We start from the raw sequence: 16,070 nt of genomic DNA on the forward strand, positions 1-16,070 counted from the left end.
AGGAAAGAAGGAAAGGAGGAAGGGGGAGGAAGGGAGGGAGGGAGGGGAGGGAGGGAGGGAAGGAGGAAGGAAGGGAGGGAGGGAGGGAGGGAGGGAAGAGAGGGTGGGAGGGAAGAGGGTGGGAGGGAAGGAAGGGAGGGAGGGAGGGAGGGAAGGGAGGAAGGAAGGAAGGAAGGAAGGAAGGAAGGAAGGAAGGAAGGAAGGAAGGAAGGAAGGAAGGATGGATGGAAGGAAGGAAGGATGGAAGGAAGAGAGAAAAACAAAGGTGGTAGAAGGTGCAGCTATAGAGGAAGATTAAGCCTGCCTTGGCTGTAGGTCACGATTTGATGTCTTAGAAAGGTAAATGCTCACTGCAAGCTCTCACTTCAATCTAGAGTGTCATTCTTCCTCTTCCAACAAGGTTATTTATGTTTCTTTCTTCCCCAAGACAATCTTCCAGTTGCAATTTAGCATCTGTTAGAGTCAAAGAATTACGTTTTTGGAAAGGCCTTAGCAATCTTCTCCTAGTCCAATGCCCTCATTTTACCAACCGAAGAATGTATTGATCACTTTGAGGATTAACCCCTCTGAAAGGTTTGGTCTTTGTAATCAAATCTAACTTAGTTGACTTTCTGGAATAATTGATTCCTAGGAAAAGTTTATGATGGAATCAGGGGATAGACTGTGTCAGAAGTGGTTCCACTGATAGAAAATTTCATGCAAGTAATATTGTGATAAATAAAGACAGGTGTTTAATAAATTACAAATGATGTTGATGGATTTTTAGTTGTGAAAATCAATAATTAAAGAGGTTGTTACTTTAATTCATTTTCTAAAGAATGAAATGAGGATGCCATCTCATCCCACTCTCAGCTTTGGGGCATTTTTTCATCATAAATGAGATAAAAATTGGGAAGAAAAATTAACAAGGTTTGGCACTGTATTCAGAAGAAGAATAGTGCAGAAGGTTCAAGTGCAGAGAAGAAAGGGTGACCTTGAAAGGAGGGTGGTTTGCACAAGAGGACAATGAGAATGGTTTGGAGCTGGACTTGAAATTCAGCATATGACTACAGATTCCAACTCCAGTTTATTCATTGCCCTCTCCCCACCGTGACCTGCAATAGCCCAGAAGTCTTTCTCAAGGCTTCTCTGTAGTATTCTGAAATTCAGTTTCTCCCAGAAAAGGTCAGTCTCTTTTCTTGATTCAGTGCCACCTGTCAACAGAAACCTGGCAGCCTAGAAAGTGACATCCAATAAATAGTGTGTCCCCCACTTTGGGGAAGTACTGTCTTGTTTCTGGTCTTCTCTCCTCCTTCTCACTTTGGTGTGAAACCTTTGTGATTCCTAATCCTCCTGATCATGCTTGAGCGATAGGTAGATTTTAATAGAATATCCATGAGGAATTTCCCTCATTTCTAAGACTGTCATCACTGGAAGTTTCAGTCTGGGTAACTGACAGGTAATTAATGCAGGTAGCAACATGGAGAATAGTATCAACCTGGATTCAGACTGATTTGGATTTGAACTGTGAAGATTTTATTGACTCGTTCATTCCTCCACCCAATACTTAGTGGTCTAAACAGTTCTCAGCAGTCTCTTTATGTTACCAAGCATATGCTGGTATTTACAATGAACACTGAACTATGCATTTGCAGGGAACAAGCACTTTCCTTCCTGAGTCACCTCGCTTTTCCCTCTTTTATACAGTTTGAGCTAAGATCATTTTGGAGAGCACATTGGCACATTGTTCATTTCTTTCAGCAAGCAACATTGTGTCTCAGGTAAAGGGAAAAATGCCTACTCTATTAGCTCGGCTATCCTATTTCTTTCACGGCCTGATAAAATGTCAACATATACTATAAAGCATTATATACATGTCTACTTTTTTTTGGGGGGGGGTTAGCAGTTACAAATATGTATTCACAGGAAAATATCTCAGCTCTCTTTTTTCATTTCAGTACTCTACGTGGAAATACCTATCTCTCTTATTGTTTATTTGTTAACAAAACCTAGGAAAAATTTTAGGAGAAAGCATTTCCTGTGATTATCATGTGTCTTCTGTATTACCCTCAGGCTTAAAAGCAGCATAAGGAAAAGGCTAAACTCTTTCTCTGTTGGAAAATATAGATAAGATCGAAGCAGTGTGACCTATTGGTTGATCATGTGCACCTGTCAAAAACCAAACTTGTCTGTACCAATGCCTGCCTGGAGAGTCAACTCTAAATGCATATAATGATGGGTAATAGTTCCCAAACTGTGTATAAAATGTTCTAAACAGTTCCCAGTTGTCTTAATTTGCACCATTTAAGAAAAATTAGCTGACCTGAATATGCAAACATGATAATATGCCCTCTGTGGGCTCATGAATGTATTAACAGAAAAGCTTGAGGAGTTATGCTGGTAAGTCATATGCATTAATGCCCTGAAGTATGTCTGAGAATTTAAACTTTTGAGCATCAGGTTTAGGTAATGGAGCAGTGCCTATACATTTACCTTGCATGCAAAACAAGTGTGTTTCATTTTTAAGGTAAATTTTAGATTAGGATTTAGTTAAGTGGAAATGATAGGGCTTCTTTGCCTTTAAGAAATGGACAGATTTGAAGGTTTATCTCATGAGATCAGAGGATTTTAACCTGAGACCTCAGGTATCCCTGACATATTGCCAATTTGGGAAAAGAAAGAGAAAGGGAACTAAAAAAAGAGAAACTGAAAGAAGGACTTCACATAGTTAAAATTTTTGCAAGATTCCTTTAAACTGTTTCTATGCATTAGATTTGGTAAAATATAAATATATGTTGATTTATTATCTATTTTTTATCATAACTCAGACTTTCTCTAAGGATTGATTCTTTTGTCAAAATTTAATAATTCTGTTTTTCAACCTGCTGACTGCCAAGAAAAATAGCATGTTTTAAAATGCTTTTAAGGCCGGGCGCGGTGGCTCAAGCCTGTAATCCCAGCACTTTGGGAGGCCGAGGCGGGCGGATCACGAGGTCAGGAGATCGAGACCACCCTGGCTAACACGGTGAAACCCCGTCTCTACTAAAAAAAATACAAAAAACTAGCCGGGCGAGGTGGCGGACGCCTGTAGTCCCAGCTATTCGGGAGGCTGAGGCAGGAGAATGGCGTAAACCCGGGAGGCGGAGCTTGCAGTGAGCTGAGATCCGGCCACCGCACTCCAGCCCGGGCGACAGAGCGAGACTCCGTCTCAAAAAAAAAAAAAAAAAAAAAAAAAAAAAAAAGCTTTTAAAAATAAATTACAAGATTTGAGATAGAAAGAGTATTTGTTTCAGTACTTTAAAAATAATCTATAAACTGACAAGATAGATTTACTCCCAGTATAAATAAGTAGATGGATAGATGGACCCTTCATCTTTAGGAAGCCTTCCAGGAATTTTTTTTCTAGGGTGCCTTGGAAAGATATTTTTCATTCATTATTGCTTCTTTTAAAAATTTTTTAATAGATTTAGGAAGTGCAAGTGTCATTTTTTATTACATGGATATATTATGGAGAAGTGAAGCCTGGACTTTGAGTGTAGCCATCACCCTAAAAGCACATTGTACCCACCAAATAACTTCTCATTTCTCACTCCCACATCCTCCCACCCTTCTGAGTCTTCAGTGTCTATTATTCCACTCTCTATGTCCATGTCCATTGGTAACCACTGTTGAGCTCCAACTTATAAGTGAGAACATGTGGTATTTGACTTTCTGTCTCTGAGTTATTTGACTTAAGATAATGGCCTGCAGTTCCATCCAGGTTGCTGCAAAAGACATAATTTTATTCTTTTGTTATGGCTCAGTAGTATTCCTTTGTGTGTGTGTGTGTGTGTGTGTGTGTGTGTGTGTGTATATATATATATATATATATCACATTATCACATTTTCTTTATCCATCATCTGTTGATGAACATTTAGGTTGATTCCATATCTTTGCTATTGTGAATAGTGCTGTGATAAACATATGGGTGCAGGTATCTGTTTAATATAATGATTTATTTTCCTTTGTGTATATACCCAGTAGTAGGATTGCTGGATTGAATGGTAGATCTATTTTTAGTTCTTTACGACATCTCCATCTGTTTTCCACAGAGGTTGTATTAATTGACATTCCCATCAACAGTGTATAAGTACTCCCTTTTCTCTACATCCTCACCAACATCTGTTAATTTTTTTTTATTTTTTAGTATTAATAATAGCCATTCTGACAGGTGTGAGATGGTATCTCATTGTGATTTTAGTAAGCATTTCTCTGATTAGTGATGTTGAACATTTTTCATATGTTTGTTGTCCCTTTGTATGTTTTCTTTTGCAAAATGTCTGTTTGTGTCATTTGCCCAATTTTTAATGGGTTTATTTGCTTTTTGTTGTTGTTATTGTTGAGTTATTTGAGTTCCTTGTAGATTCTGAATATTAGTCCTTTGTCAATATAGCCTCTTTTTTTATTTTATTTTACGTGAAGGTTTGTTACATAGGTATACATGTGCAATGGCGGTTTGCTGCACCTATCAACCTCTCATCTAGGTTTTAAGCCCCATATGCATTAGGTATTTGTACTAATACTCTCCCTCCCCTTACCTCTTTCTTATGTGCAAAGTTCTGGACAGCAGCATGATATGGTGGAGAGTGGATATGTCTGGTCTGCATTCACTTCAGATTTGGGCTTTGCACATCTGTGCAATATAGCTTTGCACAACTTCCTCTCACCAGCTTTTTCCTTATAAGGGAAATACCTCAAACCTTGTAACCATTGTGAACATTAAGTGATAAAATTTGCAGTTAAAAATATAAAATCTATGTAAAATATAAAATACTACATACCATTTGTTTGTAATATATATTTAGTATATTTCTTATTCTTTAAATATATTTTACAAATGAATATCTTTAAATTTTTTATTAATAAAAAGCCCAGTAGTTTCTCAGATACACCAGAAGCTCACTAAATGATACATCGTTTACATCCTTCCCCTTCTTCCCGCTGGTGGTCTTTCTTTCCCTGCAAACTCATTGTTGTGAACCCGAATGGGTTTTTAAAATCTCTCTTTGTGTGTCTCTTTTTATTTTTTTTTTTTTTAGACCGGGTCTCACTGTTGCCTAGGCTGATCTTGAACTTAGACTATATCTCTATGGAGTATGGAGTATATAGAGTATATACATATAATGTCTCTATACATAAGAGTATATATCTCTCCATATATATCCACGTGCATCTCTACAACATACATACAACATGCATGTATTGCTCTCCTACCCTTAAGCTCCCTTTATATGAGCTCTCTTTAGACTCCTCTTAGCTTTTGACTTACCCTTGATTCTTGCAGGCAATATTGCTCTTACATGTAAAATGGCTACAAACTGTTATATTAATTTGTGTGGATATAATATGTATCATGGAGGAAAAGCTCTATTGACATATAATGTATAAATATAAATATCTTTTCTCTTCAGCATGGCTTCTGTACTGTAAAAAATTGTTTTGGAAGCTCAGGGATCACAGGACCCTGGAGTGTGGAATCAAGATACAACCTGCCTTGTTAGAAGTAGAGCTGTTCCTTTGATCATTCACTTCACAAGTCTTAGAGCATATTCCATTGTTTTCCTCGGTGAATTAGACATCATATGTTCCATGGAAGAAATAAATTGCACATCCCACTTGAATACACCAGTGACATCCACTTTAAATCTTCCCAGAGCTGGCTACCTACAACTCCCTGCCCCACCCCACCCCCCACCATTATGTTGCATGTGTAACTAAAGTTCTCACACTTGGAAAAAGGGCCACTCCACCCTCCATTTCTCGCCAATGTTACATTATCCTATTACCTTGTTCCAGCACCTGCTCAGTATAAACAATCGGGATTCTGTCCTAAAGGCCAATTATCATTAGCTGATGGTGAGCTTTTGTTAAACAGCCCTGAGGGATTCACTACAATGTAGATACAATCCCAGCCCTAAAAGGATCACATCAGCCAGTACACAACTGCAGTCTGTTTTAAAGATTAAAAGAGCAGGGATCTGCCAATACAGATGATAGATAAGAACCTATGCATCCTATTTTTATCCCTGTTCTATTTACCACCAGCAGCGATGCTCGGCATGGCAGCCAAGGTTTCTATGTCCTGTGCCTGTAGTCTGATAACCTTTCTTGGTTGTGTTTTATGATGCCATATGCTCTCTCCTAAAATAGTGCTGAGGGTCCTCTGAAGAAAAACTACCTAGCCGCTTTCTCAATGTCAGAGGAATGTTTAGAGACAGAAAGGTGAGCTTTGCTGTAAACTCATTTTGACTCAGAGTTCTACTTGGCCAAATGCTAATTGTGTGACCTGGGAAATTCATTTAATCTCACTGAACTTCTGTTTTGTGAAGTGTAAAAAGTGGAAATACTACTTCCATCTTGTGATATTGGTATAATGTTTAAATAAGGTGATATATACACACCTTATATTAAATAAGGTGATATATACACAACTTATATTAAAGAAGGTGATATATGATACACACACACACACACTTCTCATTGTTTTATTAGTCTTGATAGGCTAGATTGTACTGCAGTGAAAACAACTCCTAAATTTCAGCAGCGTGACACAACACAAGTTTGTGTCTCATACTACAGGACTGTTGTGGGTCGTTAGGTAGTCTGAGCTCATCACTGCCTCACTTCAGAACCCAAAGGGAAGCAGTAGCTGCTATCTTGAACTTCAGCTATCATTTAAAGGTTGGAATGGCCCCACTCACAAAGGGTTCTGGCTGTGCCAACTGCAATCCTACCATGTGCCTGAAGACAGCAAGTCAGAAATATTTGGAGGGCACTAGTAATGTCTACAATATCTTTTTCACAAAAATGAGATCATATTATAGTCAGTTTTGTGAACTTTAATTTTCTCATTTAACAACATATTGTGGAAATTCTTCCAGGTCCACTTATTTAGGTCTAACTCATTCTTTTTAGTGGCATCATGCTATAAATATACCACAATTTATGAAGTCATTCCGTTATTGCTGGACTTCCCAGCTGCTTTATTTTATTTTATTGTAATATAAACACACTTAATACCACCTTTATATTCTGGTACTTTTATGACTATAAGACAAATATCTAGAAGTGTCTAAATCTGCCAAAAAGAAGAACGATTTCAAGAAGAAAACATAAGGCTGTGTTTATCCGTCTATAAATCTCATTTAGAATGGGATTTATAGTTGGGAGCAAAATGTAAAGAAACTGAATACTTTGGAACAACTAGAAGTCTCACTAATCTCTGATAATTTTCAGCCTCTACCTAATCTCTCTCCTATTTATCCCCAGACATGAGCAGCAATACCTGATCCTAAATTTATTAACTTAGAATAAGAGTCTTCCTTGGATATTAGTAATATAGGCTTTAAAGATGCTTGATGTTACAAGACTTTGCAGAAAAATTTCCACCATACCTGATCTTCTTTCTGTCATGGCCACAACAATGGTATTCACTCTGAGAACATGGCCTATTTTGGAGAAGATCCTTTTTTTTTTTTTTTTTTGAACTTAAGAGCTAGTCTACCCCAGCCCTCTTCTCTTCAGTGGTAATGCGGAAAGAGAAAGGAGTCTTCCAAAGTAATGTTTCAATCAAAGAACTACAGGAATCATATTCTAGATAGTTCTCCCTCAATTACCTCTTTCTCCACCTGTTTTATCTAAAATGATTCCAATCTTCCTTCTCATCATGTTGCTATCTGCTAAGTGTTCACAGGATAATTTTCACAGAGCAATCCCCTTAGTAAGCATAATTATCATAAACCTAGAAGTAAAACTACTTTCCATTCAAAGTTTTAGGGAAACAACCCTCATCTAAAATAAACAAATAAAAAATAAAAACAAAACCCCACTTAACACAAAAAAACTGCTCACACATTTAGATATTTCAACTAGATTGTTTTACAGAATTGTTTCTGTAAACCCCTTGTCCACTAACCTCTCCCTGGGGCTTATACCAAAAGTCTGCCAGATTTGATCAAGAGATAATAAGGGAAAAGCTAAAGCCAAAGGATCTTTCGCTTGAGGCTTCAAATCACAGTTGGCAGAAAAACACTGTGGTGGAAAAGCCTTACTTGTGGGGCAATCAAAGCTTGTCAATCATATGCAGGAGTGACATTCAAAATGTTTAATAACTAGACATATAAGAGTCAGAAAGAATATTCAGTCTATTAGAACAGATGCCAGCCATAAACCATTCATACAGTGGACCAGTGCTCAGGCCCTGAATATGACCTCCACTTACATACCCCTAAATTTCCTAAAGAATTTTCACTAGCCATTCACAGCAAGCTCTGATCACATCTCCTTGCTCAAAATATAAATGTATTACACCAAATATGAGACAGCCTGGAAGCTATATCTCCTCTTAATCATAGTCTTCTCTTCCATTCCTTTCCATACTTCCAGTCTAGCATCTGCAAAAAACTAACAAAAAACTCAAACCAAAAAATACCCCCAAAACAACAACAACAACAACAACACACACACACACAGCAGCAGTGCTGCACCATTCTGTGTCCATGAACCATTTGGAAGTACTTTTTAACCTTGTTCTTAACCTACACTTTGTAGATGAGCTTGCAGTTCTGGTTTTAACATACTGCACATTTAGAGAAAACCTGGAAAAATATAGATGCTATTCTTGTAATAAGAATATCACATATTGTTAATGTTTAGGGAGCGTGTTTTTCCTAGGGATGATGTAACAAATTATCCCAAAGTTAGTGGCTTAAAACAACAGATATTTATTCTCTCACTCAGTTCTGGAGACCAGAAGTTCAAGTTCAAGGTGGACCAAGATCCCTCCAGAGGCTCTTGGGGAGAGCCTGTTCCTCCCCTTCCTCCAGCTTCTGGTGACTGTTGGCATTCCTGTGGCAGCGGTGTCATTTCCCATCTCCAAGTCCATCTTCACATTGTGTTCTCCTCCTCTGTCTGTGTGTCTCTCCCTTGTGTGCCTTTTATAAAAAGCACTTATCACTGGATTTAGGACCCATGCAGAGAATCTAGGATGATCTCCTCATCTCAAGATCCTTAACTTAATTAAACCTGCAAAGACACTTTTCCCAAATAAGGTCACACCCATATATTCCAGGGATTTGACAGGGACGTATCTCTGAGAGAGGCGGACACCATTCAACCCACTGCAGGGCGGATAGGAACAAGAAAGGAGACACAGAAGCAGGGCAGACATTGAATGAATAGCTTGAGTTCAAATCAAAGAAAAAATACTGAGAGAGGAAAAGAAGATTTTTATAAAAATCTTTTCTTACATTAAATATGTGTAGTAATTTCTATTTGAGTACACTTCCATTGCTTTGCCCTGTGTTGACCTTAATATTTTGTATTTCTGCTGTGTCTTTTCCCATAAGAGTGAAAGCATTTTTGTGAGCATTTTAAATTTTCTATCCTTAATTTTGATTGTAGGTTTCTTTAAAGTCTCCTAATAGCTGGGCATTAAAATTGGGGAGGAGCATAGGCAGGTAGAAAGCAGAACAAAGCCTCAGTTCACAGGAGATCACACACTGCTTCTCACATTCAGACTTGGGGGATTTCAAGGTCTGCAGTTGCCCTCACATCAGCCTAATGGTGGGATCTTCTGGAAAAGTCAATTTGCTGGCTGTAACAGGTCCTGCCAGACCAATGGCTGCCCATCCTTGACCTCCCCACCCCATGAACTCCTAGTTTGCGAGCTTGCAGTCTCCCTACACTACCACCACCGCCACTACCACCCTCTGCCCCCTACTGCTTCAGATCAACTTTCCCAGGGGACTCCTCCTGCATATACGCCATCTCTTCCACAATAATCACTGCAGAAATCCCTTTACATATGGCCCACCCCACACCGCCGATGTTAAATTCATAGATCTCCGTGGCTACTCCTGGTTACAAATTTGCACATGCTTTCAGCTCGGTGTCTCCTGTTATTCTTATATGTCCTCGTATTGAGTGCACCCTCTTTCCCATTAATTTCTTTTTTTTTTTTTTTTGAGACGGAGTTTTGCTCTTGTTGCCCAGGCTGGAGTGCAGTGGCACGATTTTGGCTCACTGCAACCTCTGCCTCCTGTGTTCAAGCGATTCTCCTGCCTCAGCCTCCTGAGTAGCTGGGATTACAGGTGTGGGTCACCATGCCCCACACTAATTTTTTGTATTTTTAGTACAGACAGGGTTTCACCATGTTGGCCAGGCTGGTCTCAAACTCCTGACCTCAGGTGGTCCACCCGCCACAGTGTCCCCAAGTGCTGGGATTACAGAGGTGAGCCACCCACCCAGCCCTTCCCATTAAGTTTCAAGTTCCATGAGATCAAGAATCCTATCCACGACTGATTTTGGAATGAAAATATGCGTTGCTCTGGTAGGCTGATTTCTAGAGGGTGCATCTGAAACCTCAATATGCATCCAAATCACCCGGAGGTATGGTTTAAATGCAGATTCTGGGCTAGAGCTTGAAGTGCTGCATTTCTAACAGGCTCGCAGGTACCTGGAATCTGCTGGTCCTGGGGGTCATATTTTGGGTAGTGGGGTCTTAGAGCACTAAACAAGTCTCACAAGGGGATCTGCAAGTTAAGTGTATCCTAAATCAGGGATGGGAAGGAGACTGTCATACAGCTAAGTGACGCTGAGCGCGATCACAGGAGCTCATCCTCATTTAGATCATCTTGGTAAAAAAAAAAAAAAAAAAAAAGTAAATAAATAAATAAATGCTACAAGGAAATAATAATAATGGACACCAGTAGTGATTCTTCACTGAGGTGGCATTCAGGGTACAGAGCAGAGTCAAGAGGAAATGCGGGACAGTGTGCACATCAGCCCTGCTGCCTGCTGAGGCAAGGAGGTGGTGCTGGAAGCGGTCAGATTCAGCCACCTTCCAAACTGCTGCCCACACTAAGCTATATTCCATCCTGGGCCCTTCTTCACACACCTTCTGTTGTAACAATAAGAAATGGCACTTCTTAGCTTCTGAAACTTAAGCTAATCATTCTCGAATTCAATCTGAGACACTAAAAGGCACACATCTGCTAAGAACAGCATGGTCTCATACAACTTTCAATGGTGATGGAAGTGTTCTACAATCTGCCCTACCCAATGCAGTAGCCACTAGCCATGTGTGGCCATTGAGCATGTGGATTGTGGTTAGTGCAGCTGAGGAACTGAATTTGAATTTTATTGAATTTTAATTCATTTGAATGTAAACAGTCACATGTTGCTAGTGGATACTATATTGGACAGCACTATCAGAGGCTGCAAACTCAGGGAGGACAGTTTAGAAAGATGGATCCTCAAACAAGAGAAATGGCTCTCCCAGGTAAACTTTGTGGCTTTTATACACTTAACTTGAACAAAGGGCCCCTACAGCCCAGGGCACATCCCTTAATATTTGAGGCTTAGCTGGTGGCTCTGTCAGTTTTTTTGTATGACACAATCACAATGCCTGATGGCCAATTAAGATAGAAACATACAGAGCCCCTTAGTATTCTGCAAGGGAATAAAAGATTGCTTCACTCTCAGTTGCTTTAATAAGGTCAGATGGGGTTTCTGCAGGTCCACTGTTCTAACCTGTGGGGCAGAGAGTAAGTCGGAAAAGGTATGCAATTTAAAATACACATTTAAGGAAACATGTTCTTTGCTGGTAAATACACAACCTCCTCTTTTCAGAAGGGAGTTAAGGGATGATAGTTTGGGAGAGGGGCCCAAGGAATTACACAAGAGAATAACAAATGTTTGCTCAGAACACAATGCAGTAAATTCCCTGGTGCACTCAACCAGTATTACAAACAGGTCCTTTGTAACCTCTAAGATGAGGCTTATAATTAGCCAGGGACCAAGTGACATGAATCTGACATGAGCAGGCGTAGTGGATTCACCTGTGATCGGCCTGGCTGGGAATCCAGTAAAAGGGGGTGGTTGCTGAAGCCCTCAATGGGCACCAAGAGGGATCGAGATCTAATTACAGAAACCTGCATTCTACGTCCATCCCCCTCTGGAGGAGGCGATGGCAGCTGGACACTGACTTTCCGAACTCCAGAATGAAAATGAAGCTCTTATCGTGCTGATTTGTGCACACTATTTTGCAGATGAGAAGTAGTAGAAATGATAGAGTGGTAGCATTGAAGTGATCAGAAGCTTATTGTAATACAGTAATTTAATATCCTCAGTGGATCGTTGACCCTGTTACCTGTGAGGCAACTGTATGTGTAGAATTTGCCCGGTTGGAGGAGAGACTAGCAAAGACCTGCCTTTTGTGGAAGAGGCAGTGACAGGGAATTGTGAAATTAGCTTTGAGGAAGTTCCTAGAAACAACTGGTAGTGACAGTGCATTCTTTAACTGACATTATTCTGGTAGGTTGGAAAAGAGGACAAGGGTGTGACTCAGAGTGAATGCAGTAGGGTAGAAAGAACACAGGCTTGGGGGCAGACACACCTGGCTGTAAACACCTGTTTCTCCATTTATGCTTTGCATCAAAGTCACCTGGGGAGCTCGTTAAAGGTACAGATTCCTGGACCCTGCACTGACCTACTAAATCAGAATATCAGGATTTAGGGCTCTGTAATCTCTATTTTTAAAATAAGCACAGAAGGTGATTGTGATCTAGGCCTTCTCTAAGCCTTAGTTCTCTAAAAGGTGATATAGGATTGGCGATATCTGAGTCGGGATTGTTGTGTGAATTGGTGGTTTTTAGAAATAGCATGATTTTAATAAGGCACATCCGTGGCTGAAGAATAATATTTACAAGTTATTGAGCTTTGATTTGTTCTGCATGGTTCGTTAAAGGCACTGTTCTCCCTGCAATGCCAGCTACTCAGGAAACTGAGGCAGGAGGATCGCTTGAGCCCGGGAGTTCGAGGCTGCAGCGAATTGTCATTGTGCCACAGCACTCTAGCCTAGGCGACAGAGTGACAGCCGATCTCTAAAAACAATTTTTTGTTTGTTTGTTTTTTAAAGAAAAGACCCTGTTCTCCCTTTGGAAAGCCTGGTAGATGTCCCTTGCTTTGCTAAGCCTTAGTTACTGTGCTAAAACAGCTGGAGAGTGATTTGACCAAATTAGCTGACAGTCCCAAAGTCGCAAATTGTTGTTTCTGAGTCTTGATAAAATCAGCATTTTATTTTCCTTTTTAATGACCCTGGCGTTAAACAATCTCCTTCGGGTCGGAGAATTTCTATGGGAGGTGAAAACATCAATTATGTTGTAACAGGTTGTCTGCTCCAGTGAAAGTCAAGGGCTATGGGTTGGATCCGCTGGAGAGGGTAATTTGCTGTGGCCCTGGAGGGGCGCTTGCACCCGAGGGCTCCCAGCGCAGCGCTTTCCGTGTGAAACATTTTGCTTTCATTCGGCAGCTTTAGGCGTGAAGAAAAGGGGGAGGGGGTTGGCGTTCCGCCCTGGAGCTCTTGAGAGTGAAGGTAGCTGCAAACCCGGCAGGCTCTCAGTAGCTGGTGCTGAGATTTCCAGAGGGGTGGGGCCTCCAGAGGAGGATGTGCACGTGAGACCCCAAGAGAGGTGGGAGTGGAGCGTCTCAGGTAGAATCGAGGAGCGCCCTGCGTGCCACCGCCTCCGGCCTCGGGATCCGGATTGGCTCGGGCAGCGAGGTCGGCGAGGTCAAGACCCTTTCGGCGCCCTCCCCGACCCGCCCCGCCGCGGCGGTGCTTATGTAGAGCGACCGGCGCGGGCGGGGCGGGGGCATGCTGGCGAGGCCGAGGGGCGCGAGTGGCAGCGCGCGGGGGCCGGAGCAGCGCCCGGCCCCGGGCGCCCGGGGACCGGATGGCGGAGCCCACGCGCGCAGCGAAGCCGGGGAGGTTTGCGCTCCGCTCGCCGCGCTGCAGGGAGGGCGCGGTGCCAGGCGCGAGCGCCGAGAAACCAAAAAAGAAAGCTTTTTATTTGCTGAGGATGAAGCCCCTGAAGGAGCCCGCCCCCAACAACAACAACAACGTGTCCTTTGTGATCCACTGTCAACTAGGCAAGGAGATCAAACACATTTGCAGCAACTGCAGTCGGGGGGAGGACGCCCGGGACGGTGAGTGCCGGGGCCCGTCGGGGCGGCAGCGGCGAGCGCGGGAGGCGGGGAGGTGGTTCGGGCTGTCTCAGTTTGGGGGCACCGTCGGCGTCTGTCGCCTGGAGAACTGCGGGGACATCCGCACTCCACCCAGACATGACACCCGCCCGCCGAGCACTTTGCAGAGTGACACCCACAGCCCAACCCGGGCTCGCAACCCTGTACATCCCATTGATGTATATGGTCCCCAAAATGAGGGTTTTGAAACAGTTAAAAGAGCAAGTCTGGGATTTTCATTTGGAAGCCGAGGCTTAGGCGATTTGTCGGTGGTAAAAGAGCTGACTCCTGCTTTTTCCTTCCATGGGCTTCTGAACTGTTGCCCCGTCCTCGTATTATGATGGGATACGGGGTTTGCTGGGCTGCGTTACGGACATGGGCTTTCTTCTGGTGGCATCAGTTTGGAGAGGCGGTTTGGCGGCGGCGCCCAGAGCCCTAGAGACTTGTGGAGTTGTTGAATGATGCCTGTTTAGAGTAAAACATGGCTGTGATTTTTGGAGTGCCGCTGCTGGTCCCTGCTGGAATGATGCCCGAAGGCCAACATGTGGAGAGGTGGGGGAGGGGGCGCGCAGCGGCATCTTCCAGGTGAGCCTGGGCGTGTGCGAGCCAGAGCTCCCGCAGTCTAATCTGAAACAGGGCAGTGAAGGGGTGCCGGGCTGCTAGCGACTCTGGGCAGGAGGAGCCCAGAGCGAGGGACAGCCGGCGCGGACGAGGCAGAAGCCTCTGCAGCTGTGGACGCCCCTGTGTGGCTGTGCATTCGCGCGAGCCTCCAGGCGGTTCCTGAGCAGCTCACCGAACAGGCTCTGCAGGGCCGCTGGAGGTCATGGAAAAGTTTTAGGCAGCAGATTTTACATTGAAAGCCTTAGCTACTGGCCGGCCTGAAGCTCATCTCCATGCCTGACACGCACACCTGCTTGGGCAGGCAGATTTTCCTATCACCTAGGCAGGTTTTGCTGTTCCTTTTGGAAGAAGAAACATTACTTAGGATCCCTCCCGTTCTTAGTCAGCCTCTGAAGTGCAGAGTAATGAAATGACTCTGGCTTGGCTAATGTCTTTTCAAAATTAGAGTCCTGCTAGCGTCATTATCGTTTTCTTTGATTAAACTGCAAGAGAGGCTGTGCAGGACACCACCAGGCATCCAAGAGGAAAACTGGGACGGCAGTGGAGGAAGGCGCACCCACAAAACACATGAACGCCCCTGCTGTTAGGTGTAGGGGGGATATATGTTTCTGAGAGGCACACACTGACTGACATGTGTTGGTTACTATATCAGCTGATAACATCGAGACCTATGGAATACAAATGGATTAATCAGATGACCCAAAGCCAGACCTTTCCCATGTAACGCAACAAAGCTTGATATGCAGGCTAAAATGGTTATTAAATGTCAGTTGCTGTCTTGACTGAATTGCTGCCCAAATGGACTGCTTCCACAACCCTGGGAGTTTACTTAAATTAGTGTCTGTAAATGCTGCTCCGGTAAGGAAAGGTATATGTCCATACTCAAGGATGTGTGCTTACAAATGTCATTATGAGTGCTGTCACTGGTAAATGAGGTATACCCTGTCAATGGATACACATACGTATTTTAACCTACAGCACATAGTTCTTCTTGAAACGTGCGTCATCTCCACAACCTCACACATTTCAGAATGTCCCAAGGAGCTATGTATGGATGCTCACATATTACCTGATAGGATTATTTACCCTCAAAGGATTCTTAAGTGGGGAATTATGTTATAGTGCCTAATTTTTACCTAATTTCATACTGCTAATCCTGCCAATCTATTGTGTGGTGCACTCATTTAATCACCAAAATGGAATGAGGTCAGGAGCTTAACCCTTCTTCTTTTACTGCCAGAAACCAAAGCAGCACTGCCCACTGTGGAAGTTCCAATAAATTTCACTTTGGGCAAGGACTGCCCTCCCATGATAGTCTGCAGGGAGTGGATGTTCTTTTGGATAAATTCTCTAGAAGCGATTTGCAATTTGAGTCATATTTTCTACATGCCAGGAGCACCAGCTATTT

The 16,070-nt window shown here is 42.5% G+C and overlaps 1 protein-coding gene across 9 annotated transcripts in view; it reads left to right on the forward strand.

Annotated features, from left to right (window-relative positions):
- Positions 1 to 16,070, forward strand: part of PHACTR1 (phosphatase and actin regulator 1) — a 578,071-nt gene that overhangs the window by 291,688 nt on the left and 270,313 nt on the right. The window contains exon 1 of one of the 9 annotated variants that reach the window (XM_050789311.1): positions 11,153 to 14,005. The exons of the other annotated variants lie outside the window; for them this stretch is intronic. Coding sequence (XP_050645268.1) covers positions 13,753 to 14,005 — 253 coding nt within the window. The 5' untranslated portion in view covers positions 11,153 to 13,752. Of the gene's footprint in view, positions 1 to 11,152; positions 14,006 to 16,070 lie in introns of those variants that run through there. 9 annotated transcript variants of the gene reach the window in all.

Source organism: Macaca thibetana, chromosome 4 (genome assembly GCF_024542745.1).
Source record: "Macaca thibetana thibetana isolate TM-01 chromosome 4, ASM2454274v1, whole genome shotgun sequence".
Classification (NCBI taxonomy): domain Eukaryota; kingdom Metazoa; phylum Chordata; class Mammalia; order Primates; family Cercopithecidae; genus Macaca; species Macaca thibetana.